This window comes from Apostichopus japonicus, chromosome 13 (assembly GCF_037975245.1).
Source record: "Apostichopus japonicus isolate 1M-3 chromosome 13, ASM3797524v1, whole genome shotgun sequence".
Taxonomy (NCBI): domain Eukaryota; kingdom Metazoa; phylum Echinodermata; class Holothuroidea; order Aspidochirotida; family Stichopodidae; genus Apostichopus; species Apostichopus japonicus.
This window is the reverse complement of record NC_092573.1, coordinates 18,717,565-18,738,376: the sequence shown is the minus strand read 5'-3', so window position 1 is coordinate 18,738,376 and position 20,812 is coordinate 18,717,565. Positions and strand designations below refer to the sequence as shown.

At 37.6% G+C, this 20,812-nt stretch overlaps 1 protein-coding gene and 1 pseudogene across 1 annotated transcript; one reads left to right on the top strand and one right to left on the bottom strand.

The window, feature by feature from the left end:
• The first annotated feature begins 1,961 nt into the window (after positions 1–1,961).
• LOC139979030 (sucrase-isomaltase, intestinal-like) lies at positions 1,962–20,779 on the top strand. Its single transcript, XM_071989666.1, has 23 exons — positions 1,962–2,527; positions 2,895–3,043; positions 3,601–3,769; positions 5,026–5,122; positions 6,038–6,150; positions 7,138–7,263; positions 7,525–7,662; positions 8,247–8,357; positions 9,283–9,345; positions 9,652–9,765; positions 10,783–10,867; positions 11,957–12,089; positions 12,578–12,711; positions 13,091–13,125; positions 14,211–14,327; positions 16,957–17,105; positions 17,600–17,684; positions 17,977–18,033; positions 18,169–18,299; positions 18,609–18,697; positions 19,078–19,127; positions 19,478–19,642; positions 20,123–20,779. The coding sequence occupies exons 1-23, from the start codon at positions 2,096–2,098 to the stop codon at positions 20,183–20,185; spliced, it is 2,805 nt and encodes a 934-aa protein (XP_071845767.1). The 5' UTR covers positions 1,962–2,095; the 3' UTR covers positions 20,186–20,779.
• LOC139979260 (U2 spliceosomal RNA) lies at positions 4,411–4,487 on the bottom strand (annotated as a pseudogene).
• Positions 20,780–20,812: the final 33 nt, after the last annotated feature.

The window sequence follows — 20,812 nt, the reverse complement described above, 5'->3', positions numbered from 1 at the left end:
AGCACTGATTTGACTGAGATAAGAATAACCTTTGAAAATATAAAATACAAAATATAAAATGAGCGGCCTTGGTTTCAATTGACCCGTTCCATTTTCGACTCAGCAATTATTTCCGCTACAGCTGCTGATCGCTTATATTTGCTATACATTTTTCTTTGCTGAATTTTGTAAAACATGATTGCTCTATGTGTAATACTAATTTGCAAAGATGTTTGGTAGTCAAAGTTTGCCAGTTATCTTATTCTGATCAAAACTATTAAACTTACATTTTTTTTGTGACCTTTATTATCAGTTCGCTATAGATTCTCAAATAGTTTGGTCGAACAGAAAAGGAAGGAAAAGTGATATTTGATTCCAGTTTCTCTCTTAAATTTCCTGCTCTTTTCACTAATTCAAAATGAATCTTTATTAGTTAAAAGTTTTGTTTTGTCATGGGTATTTGGCTGTCATGGGTATTTTCTGTTAATCAAATATTATCGAAAATGTATCAAAATAAACACATGGACGAGGTGAAGTGGGGTGGGGCTTGGGTAAGGGGGGAGGGCGGAGGTAGTGGGAAGAAGCTGTTATCATTCTATGAACAACACCGTTCTCAAAGAGACTGTTCATTCTTCCATAGTTTTGCATGTCACGATGAAATGGCTAAAATCAGAAGATTTGAAATTTCTCATAGGCGCGTTGGATTGTAAAGTTTGTGTGTCATGTCGTTTTCTAATGTATTAGTACTGTACGCCCCTTTGCCATTGAGCATTGAGATGTAATATACTTTTCTGATACTGTTTCGAGACTAAATCGTAACTCAAGATGGGAATGGGGACTGTAATGGAAAGGGGGATATGGAGAGGAGAGACCTGGGGAAGGAGAGAGCTGGGTTGGGGAAGGGGTGAGCTGGAGAAAGGGAGGGAGAAGAGGAAATGAAAGGGGGAAGGGGATAGGATGGGGAAGAGAAATGGGGCAATGGAAAGGGGAGCGGAAGTGAAGTTTATATGTGAAATTCCTTGCCTTAATTTCTTTTGTGTATAGTAGTGGCAATTATTTTGCTGATTATATAAGTGAAATGATAACAATGTTAAATTGATAATTTTTTGACCAGTCTTCTGACTAATACGGACGCAAATAATGAACATTATGCAGGTGCGGATGTAGCTAGGACTTTAGAACGTAGGGAGGGGGTGGCCTTCAGGTCGTGAAAGCCGACTCCCAGGTATGGGGTGTGGGTGTCCTCTACCAGTCAAAATAAAGACATTTAGACGTGGATTGGTGCAATATGAGGCATGTTTAACCTATAAATTAGGTCTATAACTATATATGGACGCATGGTCGGCTAATAACTACTGTTATGTTTTTGTGTTGGTTTGAAAATAAACGGAAGGGGTGGGGTAGGGGGCGCACCCCACACGTCCATCCCTGGAGCCGCGCCTGTTATAGTCATAACCCATCCGTCACACGAGTATACATTATTTTCAATCAATTGCTTCCTTTGAAAGATGAGTTGGTCTTCCATCAAGTCAATCTATGTACCTGTTTCCGACCTGCATAATAATGGGATTTAAATCGCCATGACTAAATATGACGGAACCCTCTCGGTAAATGGCTGCAGCTGCCGATAATGTGAATTATAAGGGGCTGGGAAAAAATCCATTTTTTAAATATTTTTTATCACGAACTAGTTTACTGTGTGTGCTAAGTATACCCTCATTTATAATATGCCTCTATTGATATCTATATGGGCAGCATTCCGTTTGGATTCTGAAGGTGCACGTGTAGGTATTCCCTATGTATTATAGTACTCTAACTGAAGGTTAACATGCAATTGCTACTCATTGGATATTCTAAAACGTTGACTTGGAATTTCGAAACTTATTTTGAGCAATATACCTTTCTACAATTGTGTGCTGGTTAAAAGTTCATGTAATTGGCGATAAAAATCATCAAAATCATTCCTCTCAAGACTAGCACGGCAAAACAAAACAAAAAAAATCTTCATTTATTAGTCACTGTACTACAACACCGTTCTTTTGCATAAGTTCAACAGCTATATATCAATCTTTCAACACGCTGTTTCTTTCTTTAATTAAGCCAAAGTTGAATCAAAATGCCGTCCAGAGAGTTTGAAATTAAGAATGATGATTCTTTGGAAGTAGAACCGATCGCTAGTACGATATCTTTGATTGTTGGTAACGCACTCCTTGTTCTCGTAATCGCCGTTATGGTGGCGGTTATCTGTAATACTCACCCAGACTACACCCATCGTTTTGATTGTGGACCGGATCGTGACGGTGTCGATAAAGCAACTTGTGAAAGAAGAGGTTGTATTTGGAGTTGGCCAATCAAGTCGGGTCCACCTGCTTGTTTCTTCCCGCCCAATGGATACATCACCTACAACATGACTGATATCTCACCGTATCCATGGGGATACAGGGTACAACTGAGAAAACGAACGGAAATGCCGGACTTTTTCGATGGAGGACTGGAAACTCTCTGGATTGATGTAGAGCTGCAAACCAAGTATCGTCTCCATATTAAGGTATGGTTTTAAACTCACCTCTTTACAAGAACATCTACCATGCATGGATAGGCCTATATCCTATACTGCATGTCGGTCTGAAAACAATAACTTTAGTAAAGAGTAAATGCTTACATATATTATTACTTAGATAATAGTTCCACATACATTTCAACTAATCCATGTTGTCACTGCATGTAGAATCAGTGTGTTGTGTAGTACTTGAGTCCGTCACTGTACCCGTAGTGGAGTACATTAGTTCAGTACTCGTATTCGAGACATTGTACTCTCACTTCACAGGAAGGCTGCAGATCATGATTCTCGAAACGATTGTATGAAGTATTGCTGCTATTGTTATTTTATTTTGTTTCCTTGTTATTTGGTATAGATTTATGATCCTGAGAACAAGCGGTTTGAGGTCCCGATATCTTTACCTCGTCGACCCCTTATAGCAGCAGAGGATCCTCTGTATAATGTATCTGTTACCGAAGAACCCTTCTCTTTCCAAGTTATCAGAACAGACACGAACACTGTCGTGTAAGTTGCTTGTTATTTTATCTCACGACTTCTTTTATAATGCGTGTTGTATTTCATACCCATGCAGTTTAAAATGACATCACCGTTGTTATATTTATTTTTATTTATGTTTTCTTTGTGTCACAATACCTAATATGAACGAAATATGTAACCAAAGAAAAGGATAAATTGTATGTCACTTTAGAGGTCTTTTCTCGTGTGCAAAAAAATTAGGATAAAATCACCTTTTTTAGATTTTTGGTGGGTCACCAAAACGTGAATTTTTATATTTATAAGCTATTTATTCTGGGGTTTTTTTTCCAGTCAAATAAGACCCAAATCCACATATTAAAGGCGTTCGTTTTGAATCGATTTTACGTAGAAAGGTTCAGTCGTGCTCTGCAAATTGCATCACAATTGGCTTGGTATGTTGTAGTGGCATGTCGTCCTACCCGATTTCTAATAGCTAATATCTTTACTTAATAATGGTCAGTCGTGTTCATTTGCCGCGTCCATTAGGCCGTTTTGATATTTCTCTAAATGATTAATAGACGAAAGGGTTCTCTTTTGTTTTTCAGTTTTGATACTTCTGTTGGTGTGATGATTTTTGAAGATCAGTTCTTGCAGTTGTCGACCAAACTCCCGTCTCATAATATCTACGGTTTTGGTGAACACGCGCATGACGACTTCCGTCGGGACTTAAACTGGAAAAGATGGGGAAGCTTTGCCAGAGACGAAAAAACTGAAGTATGTTATCGAGGTGAAAGGGGGCAGATACATTGGAAACACTATGGGGTCAAATCGCATATTATTTTAAATTGTTGGGGAGGGTTGTGGAATCAAACCTTTGCGTTAAAGTTTGTTATTCATCAGAACTGAACCATGAATGTTCTAGTTAAATAAGTATAATTTTTTCTTTTTTTCTCTTTATTTTTGGTTCCAGTGTCAGGAAACAAATTTTATATTACTTTATGGCGCTTCTCAGAAACAGCATAAACTATCCAACCATGTGGCAATAGCGAACATTTATAACCCAAATTATGACTTGTTGATGAGGTTTGCCAGTGATGGAATTGTCGGAGCAAAATGCGTCGACTCGGTATACAATACAGGAACAGAGAATCATCTGTATAAGACAATAGGTTTGTCTTACATCCAATGAGCATAAATTATATGCAGGGACATTTTTTGTACATTAATATCATAATATTCGTAGAGAAATAACTGCTACAAATTGACGCCATTGAGCTGCCATCCAACATAGCTGAAATACCTTTTAAGAAAAAGTCGCCCAGGAAAGAACCTGGGCACGAAAACCAAACTACTGAACGACTGCTCCGCTTCTAACCCCAGTCCCCTTGCATCAGGACTGTGACTGTGTGATCATCGTCAGGTGTGCATCACCATTCCCCTCGAAAGGGAACAGATACTACACATGATCTTAGCCAAAAGGCCGAGAAGCTGAAATTACCATGCAAATCATAGCATGCATATTCACTACTAAACATATATGGCACGCTATTGGTACGTCGTAACTTATTGCACATGTGCAAACCGCCGAATTGATTGAAGATTCAAAACAAACGTTTTGATTGCCGGATTGGTTACACTCAAGTCTCGTTCATGTGATATAAACGAATGGAAGTTGAGAAGTATCCACCTATCACTGGATCAGTTAAGTCGTTTGGTGTTGGTGCCCAGGCCTTTGTATCGCGGGTCCAAATCTAGTATCACAGTCCACAAAGTCTCGATGCAACAAGACCAGAGTTGAAAATGGATCAATTAAGTCGTTTGTTTCCTTGCACAGCCTCTATCTCGGGGTGACTGTTCTTAAAAAAAGTTTAATTGCAGGGAATTGGAGCTCCGTGATGCATGTGTATTCGAAAATTGACTTGAGACATTTAATCTCAATCCTTCGTCCCTCCCTCCCTTCCTACCCCACCCACAAGAGAAAGGAAATTTCTACTAAAGACATTTTTCTCTCTTTTGTTTCCTTCTTACAGGGAACGGCGAATTTGTACGGAACTCATCCTTTTTATCTTTGCCTGGAAAACGATTCAAACGCCCACGGCGTGTTCTTGAATAACGCCAATGGACAAGGTAAGACTTACTTATATTAACTGAAAACCGGCGAACAGGGAATGTTACGTTCGCTTATCAGTTTTTGCTCTTCTGATTAGTTATGTCTGTTAAAATCATGTCAAGTTTGTTGCTTACGACCCCCTCGGACCACCATTAGAGGTTATCAGCCGGGCCTTGGACCTTATATACATGTGATTATTATCCCATTTTACGTTCCCCGGGTTGTATCAGCCCACCTCCACTGCAGGAAGCTCCGCCTTTTTTGTGTTGAGGCCATAATGGAATTTAGGATGCGGATCTAGCAATGTGGATGATATGAATATCGAAGGCGCCGAGGTTTCTTGTTCATGAGCGAGTCTACATTACAAATATAATAATAATAATAATAATAATAATAATAATAATAATAATAATAATAATAATAATAATAAAATATATATAAAAAATATAAAAATAAATAAATAAATATATAAAAAATATATAAAAATAAATCAATCAATCAAATTGGGTACTTCAAATATTTCATCAATATAAACCATATGTCATATTGAACAATTTTGTAAATTTGGTGTTACTTGTTATTATAATTAACGCTTTTTTAACAACCGTTTAGTTGGAAACTATAATTGTGGGGCAAACAAACAAAGTGTTTAAAAATAACCAATTAGAAACATATATTTTTTTTGTTTAAGTATCATGACGAATAAATAGTAACCTAGACTGACCTAAATGCTTTCATTTGTTGAAAACTGGCTTTTGTCTGATTTCAGTCACCCCCCCCCATCACACCCCATATTCGGTGATGATTATTTTCTAGCCGTGAGTAATATGTATAAATACATTCAACAATATTGCCCTGACCTTCATTCAAGAGATTGTTATTTAAATAATATATAATAAAATAATGTCATCAGGTGTTCTATTTTCCCCTAGATGTTTCTTTCCAGCCCAACCCAGCTCTTACATATAGACATATCGGAGGCGTCTTTGATTTTTATATGTTTTTCGGACCAACTCCAGAAGATGTCATTTCACAGTACACAGAGGTAACGTTACTTTCATTATAAATTTAGAATAAAGGTGGGGGGGGGGGTCACAGTACACAGAGGTAACATTACTTTCATTATAAATATAGAAAATGGGGGGGGGGTGGAATGAAAAGAAGACCAGCGCAAGAAGCCAAAAAGAGCAAAGAAAAGGGAAAAAGTCCCAAGTAACGAAAACAGCCAACAAATACAAGAGAAAGAGAAATATATTCATAGACACTGTACACAGCAGCTGAGATCTCTCTCAAGTTTTCGATATTTCGAGACTTAAAAAGCTTTAATTCTTATGGGGGGGGGGAGGCCCCGACACAGGTCTGAGATGGGGGAGGGTAGGAGTCAGACCAATGTCTAACGGTGTCGAAATCGTCACTCATATGACACTCATATGAAAATTATTTTAGAAGGCAAGGTCTTCCCCTTCCCCCACATCATTGTGTGGGGAGGGGAGGGGTGCCTGGGTGCATCCACATCAGCCAACCTCAAGCAGAAGTGGTATCACAGCATTTTTAAGTACACATGCGTATACATATATATCTATTCGCCACGCAAGTGTCCGTAACTGTATGATGTTCTACATGTTCGATCTGTATAAGAGTGATATCGTTATGTTTGACATCTCACTGGTTATATTTGCATTAAGCCACCTAGTTGGGATAATTGTTTCTATACTGTAGTGTCATGTCCCTCTTCAGAGCACTCGTATTGTCAGTACGAGCAGTATGAATATCATGTTTCTATCAGATCAAGGTTAGGAACTGTTTGTACTGGCAATACCAGTGCTTTGAGAGCATATTGGCAGTACAGTTTATGGGAGGTATTATCATTAGGATATTTTCCCAACTGGCTGATTAAACTAATTCCACAAATAAATGTCTTCTCTTCTTATGATATTTTTGAACTTTATACTATTCTTAATAATTTCCCACTTTCTCCCGACGTTATTTTGACATTACACTAAACTACATCATATTTTCACTTTTCTTATAGGCCATAGGAAGACCTTACTTTCCACCCTACTGGGCTCTGGGATTTCATCTCTCTAAATACGGATACAACAGCCTCGATAAAGTCAAGGAAGTTGTGGCAAGGATGAGGATGTACAACATCGCACATGTAAGATAATAGGTCATTGTTACAGTAGTTTGAGGATGAGGATGTACAACATCCCACATGTAAGATAATAGGCCATTGTTACAGTAGTTTGAGCCAATTTAAAGAGCGAGTGGGAAGGGTTTATGAAAGCCAGACAGTTCCTTTAAGAATTAGACCTGCATTTAAATTTAGCTATACCATATTTATTATAGATAGCCAAATTGTCCATCCCTTTATTGCTTAATTGATTGATCAAAATTGATTGCTTGATTTTTTTTGCAGGATGTGCAATATGGTGATATCGATTATATGGACAGAAAAAGAGATTTTACAATCGATGACCAAAGATATGGAAAGGTCGCTTTTAAAGATTTCGTAAAAAAGATCAAGGAAGAGGGAACCAAATATATTGTTGTATTAGTAAGTGACATTATGCTAATCTTCGGTTCTCTGTCTGTCAATAGACTAGTGATATTGTCAGAAGATTGAAGAGGGGAGGGGGAGGGTGGGGAGGGTTGGGCAGGGGGAAGGACCGTCAAGCTCCTCATTCTCATCCATTCTCACTGCGTGCACCTACCACCTCTGTAAACGCCGCATTACTAATTAGCTATATGGTTGTCGGAAAGTGTAAACTTCCCTTAGCTGTGTTGCATAATGCGTATTTTCTACAGACCCCCCCCACCCCATAAGAACAATGACGAAATGTTCACTGACCCCCAGACATAGACAGTATCACCCATGACCTGATTCCTATCAAACATGGGCTAATGTAAACTGACCTTAATTTTCCGCTGACCTCAGATGACCCCAGCACCTCCATTTTTTCACGAATCTCCTTAGAAGTTCGCGGGCCTAAGTTACCGAAACATGAAACAGATATAGAAAGCTATAACAATGATACATGTTGCCATGTTGTCTGTGACATGAGCCTATACGTGAAGAAGGACTGGAATATCTCTCTCCACTCCTCTCTCTCCCTCTCTCCCTCTCTCTCTCTCTACTAGGACCCTGCCATAGCTGCTAACGAGACCACTGGTACCTACCGTCCTTATGATGATGGGGTGGAAAAGAACGTCTTTATTCATGACGAAAACGGCGAAATCATATATGGAAAGGTAATTAACTATTGAGAAAAAGCAACAACAACAAAACACATTCTAACAGTAAAATTTAACCAGAAAACCTGATCATGATAATTGTACCTCAATGTATCCGGTTAATCGGCTTACTGATGAATAACCGCAGTTTGCATTAACCGTATACCGTTATGCATTACATATACCGTACATTGCATTACATATACCGTTTGCATTACATATACCGTAGGTTAAGATACTCGATCAATTTGACTTAAATTATTTAAACCAAATGATGGTATTGGAGTCAATCTCAACACTGCCAACATTTTCCATTGAAAATATGAAAAATGAAACAAGAAGAATGTAAACGATTTAGGTTCCTTGTGGCACTCTGACATCAAAGGTTTATCAAATTACAGCTCCCAGACACGACTTATAAACTAGGATATCTCCTAGTGAAAGGCTTTTCTTAGCTGCTTGGGAGGATATGTTCTTCACAAAGATCTCTGTCGTATAAGTTAAAGATGAAAGCGCGTAGCGAAGGGTAGGGGGTGAAGGGGCGACCGCCCCCCCCTTGAGCATTTTTTTTTGTATGTTTTAATGATATCGCTGATAATTTCAAAATAGAAAATGCTTAGATGCAACTTACAAGCCCTGGGAAGTGCCATTTCCAGCGATCCGGGAGGCATTTTTGGGCAAAATTTTCTTGTACGCTTCGCACCAACTTATGGTGGTGCTATACGCTTAGATAGTTTTCAGTGCCGAATCTACAGCTCTAATAGTTTCAAATAGGCAAATTCCTCGCTTCGCGCCTAAAAGATGATGGCTTGGTTTGTCCCCCTCCCCCTTCTCCCCTCTTTTTAGTTAAATAAGGAAAATCACACAAGTGGAAGATGCTAGTACTTCTTTTTCTAATATTTTATTTTTTATTGTACTCAATTGAATATTTATTACTTTGTAGGTTTGGCCAGTTTATCCTGGTTTACGAATTGACGACAGTAAACCATGGGATTTTCAAATCAAAGTAAGTTCTATTTATTCTTCAACTTTTATATATTGAAAGGATGAGAAAGTTTTCAATTGTAAACATTCGATTAAAATAGACATCGCTATCTCTATAACGTCACAACAAAAGATGAAAGCTCGGTAAAAGTAAGACATATTATATACAACAAACAAAACGATGAACGGAATACTGGGTTGCAATGACAAAAGCAACTGGAAGAAAAAAAGGTATTCCTCATAGAACGAGATTTGTGACCAGTGCCCTCTGATTTACAAACCGCCTCAGTGGTAATAATAATGTGAATGATCAATCTAATCTTTCCAGACGTACCGAGGTTACGTTGCATTTCCAGATTTCCAGCGGAAACAAACTAAGGAATGGTGGATCAGAGAGGTGGTAGATTTTCACGACAAAATTGACTTCGATGCTATCTGGATTGTAAGTAAAACGGAATTGATCTTTAATTTTGAAAGATAACATAAAGCTCGTGAGAAGAGTAAAAACAGATGATATTTTCTGTAATGTCCAGTCTAGCATAGAATGTAAGCATCCACAAAATACTTCATGCAATCAATATGCAGCTTTAAGTCTTCAACCAAACTTTTACATCTTAAGGAAATTACGCTGCTTAACACAGAAAGTACAAAATAAGCACGGTACTATACCTTCTGTATAACTATACCTACCTCTCTGTAACTCCCTACCCTTCCTCTCTACCCGCCCCTCCTCTTCAATCTTCAATAATATTCCACTTTTTATATAGCGCTTTATACCCGCAATAGGTCCCAAAGCGCTTTACAGACGATATGTGACCCCTGGTCAATGATAACCTGTCCTAGAGACAATCCCTCCAGGCGGCTACAGTTATATATATTGCACGCAATGACAAGTTACCTCACAGTTACCCATATAACCCCTGGATGGAGAGAGGCAATTGAGATAAAGCATCTTGCCCAAGGACACAACGTAATGGACTAGGCAGGAATCGAACCAGCAATCCTTGGATCACGAGTCCGACGCCTTAGTCAATCGTCCACCACGCTCTCATAAAAGAATAGTCTAGGTCACTCAACATTTTTTTTTGGCGTTAAGGAGGATCATAATCTAAAGCAGTCTGGTGAAATTTGCCGTTTTTGGCATAGTGAGAGTTGAAGTAATCTGAAATTTCTAACAAAAGTGAACTTGAAGCAAACAGGTGTGATATCATATTTGCACACTGACAAATATGCTCTGTTTCTTCTTTAATTTTCAGTCTATTGTTTTAACCATGGATTGGAATGGGTAACTAGTTTGTCTAGAGGGGCTGTGAAGTGTATTAAATATCAATACATATGGTGCATTCACATTATGGATGCCTCCAATTGTGGAGTATTAAAGATAGAAATTTGCTTTTTGCAAAAATTATTCCTTTCATATGTTTTTGTTTTATTTCTTCTGATTTTTCTTCTTATAAAGGACATGACTGAACCAGCAAATTTTCTTGACGGATCTGTGAACGGCTGCTCGAAAAACAAATACGACTACCCACCATACCATCCTCGTGAGTTCCCTTATCAATGATCAAATTATTGGTGATTTATTAATTATATTGATTTACTTCACTCCTCTCTTACCTTTCTCCAACCAACATATGATCTCCGATATGCCTTTTAAAAGCATGTTAGTACCGGCTCCCGCCTCCCCCCCCCCCACTCCCACCCACAAATGACACAGTTCCTTCTCGATGCCTACTTCCATTCCTTTCGGAATATATCCTTCTGAAGTCCTATACTTATTAACTCGTCTGCATTCTTCCCATTTACACAAATCTCACTGTATCATCATTACCGTGTACTATATAGAATTTTGATTCCCTCCTGCACCCGCATCATTATCGAAGTCCTCATAATTACTCATACATATTCATCGTCATCGTCACTTTCACCAGCAATAGATAACACATACAGGGGCGTAGCCAGGTTTTTTGTATGGGGGGAGAGGTGGCAAAATCAATCGTCTGTCCCCATTTTCAGGCACGTAGCGGTGGATCGCCGTCCTGGGGGAGGGGTGTAAGGGGTTTCCCCTTCTCCTTTTGAAAATTGTTGTTTTTTCGAAAAAGGGTTTAGATGCAAAATGGTTTTTAAACTACATTCGAGTTCTAAAATTCTCCTTTTTTGGTACAAAACTTTACCAAGTTTGGGAAAAAATATCGAAAATATAATGTGTTCGTCTGCGCGGTCGAAAACCATCCGGTTATATCACATATAGAAAAAAAGTATATGTGAATACAAATGTACGACCACTCAGAGAGACGCTGCAACTGCGCGCGTAGCGCAAATATTTTTGAGATGACCGTTTCAATACATTCTCTCTCCCCCATCATCGGCCCCATCTCCCAGGTTCGAGTACATTTAGATTTGTGTGTGTGCTCCCTTTGATTTTTCACCGTCGCCCATCGCGTCCCCAAAAGTTTCTGTGGGAAGGGGGGGGGGGCTGGCTTCGCCACTGCACACGCGCACACACCACATTTATACTATAATCAAGACAATCTGACGTCATAATCTCTCAGATCAGTATTTTGTATTATATCTTTTGACGTCGATAGGTTTCACATTAAATGAACGGCAAATTGTTAATATTATTTTTCAAGACATTTGGGGCGAAACCATGGCAGACCAGACACTATGCATGAGCGCGATCCAAAATTTAGACGAATTTAATACGACGGTTCATTACAATATGCACAACCTGTATGGATGGAGTCAGACCATGGCCACGTTACGGTAAGTCGTTGGTTACGTCATAGTTCGTTCTAAGACAGCGACCCAGGATTATCCATGAGTACTGAGCCATGACTACCAGAACCCGAAGCCATCATATATAGTCGATGCTCGTAATGTATGATGTTAGCTTCGATTCTATGGACTTGGATGTAAAACAACCTTAATCGATTAATCGATCTCCGTCGGTTAGATTCGAAAACTGTCTGGAAATATCCCGCGACCCACCAAAAATGTTTCTCGATCCATTTTCGGTTCGTGTTTTACGGACACAATTAATTGTCTAACCCTCAAAGAATATTTTTGAGAACTTTGAGCAGTTTTGAGCTTGCTTAAACGTGGGGCCAATACAGATTAACCTTTAAGTTACACTTGCAATGTAACATATGGGCTGATAGATGTATTGATTGATGGACGTATCTATCTCATTCCACATTTCTTTGATTGGACCTGGTAAGTTAGCCCATAATATTTGTTTTTCTTACTTATAGTGCCGCCAGGGCAGCGACCGGAAAGCGTAGTTTGGTCATCAACAGATCCACGTATCCAGGAAGTGGAAAGTACAGTGGTCATTGGCTGGGAGATAATTTTTCGATATGGTTGCACATGCGCAGATCAATCATTGGTAACCACATGGAAATTGTTTCCGCTATAACTTTTAATCTAATAAAGCTTTATGCATTTACCGATTTTACTTTTTTATGTGAAATTGACTTAAACATGTTAATTTGGGTGAACTTAATGCAAATATAATTGAAACAGGCATCAAGGATTGTGATTCATTTGAGATGATTATCTAATCAAATTGTAGACGAAGGAAACAAACAAAGGCTGATGAGAAGTAAACAGAACCACCAAATTTGGCCTTTTAGTTTTGAAGAAATTCTGAGCCAACGATGACGTCATCATTGAGATTTTATCCCAAAGAAAGAAGATTTTTGTTATAAATTCCCACTTCTTAAAAGAGAAACTTGCTGACTTTTTCATTCTCCTTTTCTTCACAGGAATATTGGATTTTAATTTGTTTGGAATTCCTTTTGTAAGTACGATAATCAAGTTGGGTATATCTGTATTTTCAATAGCTCAGTGACAGTTACTGGTATCAAAAGGATGTGAACTATAACGCAGAACGGTTAATTATGCAATGCGCATGCGGGTACGCATGGCCTAACTTTGATCAGTGTATGTAAACGTTATAACACTCAACATGTCCAAATATCCATATAAAGTATAAAGGAAGTTTATGAATGGAAACTTTGTTAAATTAACAATATATTTGCTTTTGAAGAATGATTTCTGCATTAACATCATCCATCATGGCCTACAGGAGACACAAACTCAAACATCATTATATATGGAGTATAGACAACTTTGCCGAACAGCTAACAAAAAAATTCTTACACCGTATGGGAGATCTCACAGATGTACTGTTTCTTCAACTGCAAGGTTCGACGACTTGAACAAGTCTAAATATGACCTCATCGACTCATATGTGCTTCAAATTAGGTTATGTTTTTGTTTACATTACTTTTCTTGCAATATTTATTTTCAATAATGGAAACGATTTTTGCAAATGCTGCATCACGAATATTGAAGTTGGTTGCATAACGCAATAATGGTATTGGTTCCAGGGTCAAAACTGTTAACGATTCATCTTGAAAATATGAAAAGAAAGACAAAGAGAGAGTAAAAGGTTTCAAATCTTAGAGAAGCTCTATGACATCACAGATTTACAAAATGGCAGCTCCCAGATACAACTATTAAATTGGAATATCTTCTAAACGGAGCCAGATTTGTCTTAGCTGTTTCGGAGAGTTGAATTGTTCTCCAGAACAATCGCTATCACATAAGCTATAGATGATGGCTGGGTATGTGTCCCCACGAATTAGACAAGCTACTAACCATAACTAAGAAATTTGCAGTAAAGCAAACACGTCTGTCGTTCATTTAAAGATTTCAAGGTTCTGCTTTGCCCATTGCAGGTACATTAAGTCGTCCTTTCAAATATGTAATTCGTGCCCTACCCTAACCAACCCCCACCACCAAGTACACTACCAACAGGAGCAGAGTAATAAATGGTTATTTTTGTTTGTTTTCCTTTATTCCATATCATAACTGATCTAGGTCGGTGCAGATATCTGTGGTCTATTCTTAGACGTAACTGAACCACTATGTCGCCGGTGGTCGCAGCTTGGTAATTTCTACACGTTTTCCCGTAACCACAACGGTTTGATTTACAGAGTAAGTATATGTTTATCCTGGTAGTGTAACAGAGTATATGGCATTATGCCAAACAATAACAAACAACATATATCCCTTATAGGCCTAACTGTGACGATAAGGTGTTTATACATGATCATGTGAACTCATGAATATTCCAATGACCAACTTAACGTCAAAATAAATATTCATGAGGATGTCAAAGGGTGCCCCTTATTATCACAGTAAAGGATTAAGTATATCCCCATAGAGAGTGCATATCAATGAAGAAAGAACGCGTTTCCTACAAATATATACTTTACAAAAGCAACAACGTTTCCTATAGATATATGTCAGCATGGATGTGGATAAATGGGTGAATTATTAACTGCACCTTTAGACAAGAAGGAGTAGCAGTCGGGGGAAAAGATAAACATTTATAAAAATAGAGATTGAATTGTCACACATCGTTACAGGCGAATAGCCACAGTCCGACACCAATCCTTTAATCTAAAACCGATTGAATTCACTTAACTTTGTTCAAAGCGTTGGAGAATACTAAAATGGCAAAATACTAAATATCACGTCTATAAATCTATCACTTCCAAAGCTTAATTCACACAATAGTGACACCATTTTCTCCTGCCGTAGATGTGTGAACACGGTTGCGTATCGACATGGGCGAAGATGGTGAATCACGCAGTTTCTATCATATATAGATAGCTTACATGAGCGGGTATTACATTGCGTAGAATCAAATGCTACACTCGCATGAGGTCACATATCATACAAGGTTTGATTTTCGACAGGCAGGTTAACTTATCGAATTTGAGCGTGCTTAATATCTATCTGATAACCGTTTGTATTGGATACATATTTGGGGACAGATTGTCGAGTTGTTTTAGAAAGTAGCGATTTTGAAACTTGGAGAGAGTTGGCCAACAGATGACCTTTAACAAGAAAGTTGAGGGGTAAATTTATCATTTATTTTAATTTATTTTAATTTATTCTAAGCCTACCAGTAAAAGTCGTATTTAACTTCCACGTAGTATTTTCGAGAAAATACCATATTGATGTTTATAACTTTTTTTGTACTAAAAGTGAGCTTGAATGAAATAGATGTGATATCATATGTGCATTTTTACACAGACGTGGCCTAAATATATGAGAGCACAGGAGAGTGTACGGTACTTCTCAGGTTATCGTAAATGCGGATAACACAACACAATACAAACACACCCATACACATACGCAAACACATACTCACCTTACAAACCGTTTTAAGTATTAACTGTACCTATACTTCTGCCTTACACATAAGGCTGCAGGATTTAAGTTATGATAAGACCGTAACAAACATTGAGACGAAAGAATTAAGGCAACAGCAGGAATATTATTGGTTTCAATGATAATCGTAAACTATGTAGTCATGCATTGCATTGCTTGTAAACACGATATCTCAAGTATAGGGAAGCTTGGACAAACCCCACATTTCGTGTGCGTAGGTGTACAACATATATATAGTAGAAGAAGTCTATTGTTTCTTGAGGAGGTCAAAGTTCATTTTGGGACATAAGGGGTCAAATTGTGAAAACCTTGTAAACACGATATCTCAAGAAGGGAACCTTGGACCATTTTATATTTAGTATGTAGCTATGACACATTAATTACAAAAAGCCTATTGTTTTTTGTGGAGGTCAAAGGTTATTTGGAGTCACCAGAGATCAAATTGTGGAAACCTTGTTTAATAATCTACGGTACCGCCAAACGACCAGCATATTAGGTAACATGCGCGTGACGCCTCATAAGAATATGGGAGGCTTTGGCAATTGGAAATTAGCTTATGGGCATTCGTAGAATTAGAATTCAAAAGTCGAACAAACAGACATTGGCTTAACTGTGTCGTTACCTGAATACAGGTCGATGTACAAAGGAGTAGTTTGCACATACAACGTTGCTATTGGAATGAACGATATCATTGTGAATAGTTGCTATTATATCTTTGCTTCTGCATGTTGTTGAAGTTTTCCGTCGTATTTCGCAATTGTCGAGATTCAGTGCCAAATAAAATTCAGGTTTGGGTCTAGTTATGTTAAGGAAATGACCAGGCGCCGTTTACGAAACTTAATTGTCGCCTAGTTAGATTTTTATCTATGACCAATCTCAATGCGAATTAACTGTGAAAAATGGTTCGCTATGTACGAGAAGTTTTCATGTGCGGAGATTATTCAAAAACTTCACGGAGATACTATAAAACATGCAGCGAAAAGATCATTTAAAATCTAATATAACAATTTATTACAGTGAACGGTTTAAGTACGTAGTGTGTTTTGAAGGCATTTGCAGACGTGGGAATTTTAGAGTTTGCTCCCGACCCCCACCCCCCTCCCCCGCCGCCTCCCCTCCCCGTCTTCGAAATCCTATGCACGTCATTGCAATGGATATCAATAAGACGGTAAGATGAAGTACAAGAAATCAATACAATAATCAGTACATATTTTAGAGCCATGATACAAATGCAATAGTTTCGTCTCTTAATTAATTAGATTTTTTTTTGTAATCAAACCATGGAATCTGCTTCCTGTAGGCGTCGGATAATTTTCATCTGTTCTAAGGTTTTCAGAAAAAGGTGAATATTTACTAATGTATTATTCCACAACTTGTTTTATAGGACCAAGATCCGGCTGCGTTTGGCCGGGAATATGCTGAAGAAATGAAGAAATTATTAGCCATCCGTTATACTCTATTACCCTACTTGTATACACTGCAGTACAAAGCTACAGCATATGGTCACACTGTCACCAGGCCTTTAATGTTTGAGTAAATATTAACTTTAATCAATATTGTATTATTTATATGTCAACGTAGACATTTCATCATCTTTTTATTTACGAAAGACACAAGAAAGATGTCATGAAAACAAATAGATTTTCGTATTTTACCTATTTATATTCATGCAGCTTCCGCCATAATTGGTTTACGATAACCCAACCCCCAACGTTACCCAGTAGATGAGATGCTTATCATATACACCCCCCCCCCCACCCCACCCGAGCTGAAAATATAGTAAAACAAACTCTCCTATATTACATATTAAACGTTAAAGACAATTTAATACTTTTCCACAGGCTAATTGCATATTATAATTATACGTAAAAATCTCTATTTGGTGTAATCAAGTTATTTAAACTTTGAGGTAGGACTTCATTGCGAGTTCTCTGTTTAATATTGTTTGCACATTTTCAACTGCTGCTATTGACATGATGTACATTCCGATAAATTTGTTTAAATAATATGTTTTGTTATTTCTATAGATTTACCTCTGATTCTGAGACCTGGGGAATCGATCGTCAATTTCTCTGGGGCCCTGGATTTATGATAATCCCAGTGCTCGAGGAGGTATGAATATTCATAAATTAAATAACCTTAAAGTCAAAATGATTTAACTTTACATGTTTGAGAGTAATAAGAGAGGGAGAGGAGAGGAGACATTCGTGATCCCAGGTAAGACACATTTTCACATGTTGATAAGTAGAGTTGGACCCTTAAAAGAAGCTTGCTATCAGACTATATATCTTACCTATGTACATACAATACAAACGTACGGTATACCTCAATGACCCTTGTTGCGTTTCATGATATGGTTTTGGTAGTTACGTTGCTTTTTATCCTTTTTCAAAATTTATTTTAGGGTGCCGGTTCCGTGAATGCTTATATCCCGAAGGCTCGTTGGTACGACTGGTATACCGTGAGTACCTGAATGTTAATCGCAACTCATGCTATATTGCTAACAAAAATATTCAGATATTTAGGCATGTTCTATGAGCTATTTAAAGCATTTGACTTTCATTCCCAAACGATTATTGTGGTTATCTTGTAACAGGGACGAGAAATTGATCGGGAGAACACCGGAAGATGGATCAACATCCCAGCTTCGGATTACCACATCCCTCTCTACATCAGAGGTGGCCAAATCCTCCCAACGCAACAACCAGCAAACTCTACAAAATTCAGGTAAATATTTAAATTCGACGAATTACATGTTATAGACACTACCGGGTATGTAGTTGGATTGCTCAATAATGCTTTGACTTTTAAATCATCTGAAACAATTGTCATTGATCAAGAATGTTTTTTATACTAAACATAATTGTTTCTGTCCGTAATGGTACATGTTATATAAAGACATAGCGATAATTTTTATGATTATTTTTTTAAATACGGCAAAATTCCATTATGTTAAATTCCCCCAAAATTCGATTTCAGTCTGTAAGATTTTCAAGGTTTTATTCTATTTTATTTTCTCTCGTTACTCTTTTGTAGTCGTCAACATCCATTCGGTTTAATTGTTGCTCTTAGTGACTCGCAAAGTGCTGTGGGAACATTGTTCTGGGATGATGGAACGAGTGTCGGTAAATGCTTCGTATCATTTTGAAATTTTGTTAAATTATTCGACATAACATAATGCTATGATATTCCATGAATTGACTCATGCAAGTAACTTCTTCATTCTCGTATAATGTGTATATGGCCCGCCAAATAGGACAGAAATGTTCAATTATTGATGACTGCAATTGAAACTGATGAGATACGCTATGATCTCTCTCCATGTAAATGACATATTTTAAGCTGCTGTTAAAATTTTATTTGATATTTATATTATGTCACCAATTGTAATGTACTATTTCATTGTCTCCCCCCCCCCCTCCTTCCCTTGCTCCTGTCAATCACGTAATAGAGCGATAAAATGTAGTATCTAATTCAAACTAATTTTCCATTCATTGTTATTCAGATACTATTGAAAATGGTGAATATTACAAGATAGAATATGTGGTGTGTCAAGTAAGTATTACAATGGATCATATATTATGTGGTGTGTCAAGATAGTAATACAATGGATCATATCTTCTGCAATCTGATAATGTCTGGACAAACCAAACTTGTTTATCATTCCTTTTAACATATCACGGAAGTTAAACATGATAATTATACATTTGTCTTTTTTCTTGTGATATTGGATGATGTTCACAAAACATCCGGTGTCCCATGAGGTGAGCTTTTTTTCGTGACGTCACTACACGTAATCATATTATAACAGGGTTTTATGTCAAACTATCTGCAATATATTTGAATATTTCAATCTAACCGCGATGACCAGGGTCTGATATTAATCTAGACTGTTTTGTTTCCAGGGCAGCAACTTGACCGCAAACATATCGAATAGTTACGGAACACTCTTGGACAATCTTAGGCTGGACACTGTTAAATTTCACGGTCTGATAACTAGTCCTTCAGTGGTTCAGCTCAACAGTGTCGCACTCAATGATTCACAATGGACCTTTAATGACGTAACCAAAGTAAGTTATTCCAGTTAGTTTTGGTATGATGGATTCAAGACTTAAAGGTGTAATATAAGAAAATGTAAGCCCTTAGACGGATATCATAGAGGGAGGCAAAGGGGACGAAGAAGAGATTGGAAAGGGTCTCAAAGGGTGTAATTTCGTTGCCCTTTTGTTTAGTTATTAAAAATAAATGGTTTAGTTTATGATTTGATATTTTATCATTTGAGTGTTAACGATAACTGAATATTTCATGCAGTTATAGGCTATACATATAAATTTTCAAGTTATTAGTTGAAAGAAAAACATAGAGAATTTCTCCTTACGCTTTCTTGACGTTTATACACATGATACCCTCAGAATGTTACACATGATACCCTCAGTATGTTAACTTTTCACAACGAAACTTACATTGATAACGAAATATAAATATGATAACATTTTTAGCGGCTTTCGTACTGATTTGATATTTTCTCTAATTTTTTTCTCCCTTTTCAGACTTTGAATATCACTGATCTCCAACATCCGATGTCAGAACAATTCCTGCTTTCCTGGCACTGAAAAGCTTCCGTATAATTTGAATGTTCTTGTTTTTAAAGGCATTGAAGACTCGCTCCAAACCGAGTGCCGCGTTCTGAAAAAAAGTTAACTTTCCGTTGCTTGCTAATGACGTTTTCTTGTCGCTACAAAATGCAGACAGTAATGACACGTGATAGCTTGTTAATTCTGTATCTAGACCTGAGATGTCCATCGCTACTATATACACTGTGTTGTGGGTATTGACCGTAGCTGTAGGTACTGACTGTATACGAGTGTCTAATTACCGAAGGTAGCAAGCTGTTTGCGTATTTTCTGGGATCGATGGTGGTGTCTAACACTTGTGTTACATTTCATTCGAAAATAGGTCAGATTAGTAAGATTACCGGCATTAGATGTTTCTTTTTGCGCGAGTCTTCACACCCTTTAATGTTGTATATAGTTTGGATTGCGATCTCTGTAAACTGATTGTGTAATATGTAGCCTTCACCCCGAGCTCAATATTTTACTCCCGTCATAATTATAAGGCTTATGTAAATTAATTTCTTTTGTTTTGTTCTCGTATCTTTTATAATAAATAAATACTTTTTAGTTCTAAATTTTAATAAAGAGAGAGGATAAGAGGGATCGGGTGTGGTTTGGGGGAAGGGG

Bases quoted from the DNA above. Each gene is read 5' to 3' on its own strand.
- LOC139979030 (XM_071989666.1), top strand. From the start codon at position 2,096: ATGCCGTCCAGAGAGTTTGAAATTAAGAATGATGATTCTTTGGAAGTA. The intron at 14,328-16,956 runs GTAAGTATATGT...CTTGTTTTATAG, and splicing joins ACAACGGTTTGATTTACAGA to GACCAAGATCCGGCTGCGTT. The intron at 18,034-18,168 runs GTGAGTACCTGA...ATCTTGTAACAG, and splicing joins GTTGGTACGACTGGTATACC to GGACGAGAAATTGATCGGGA.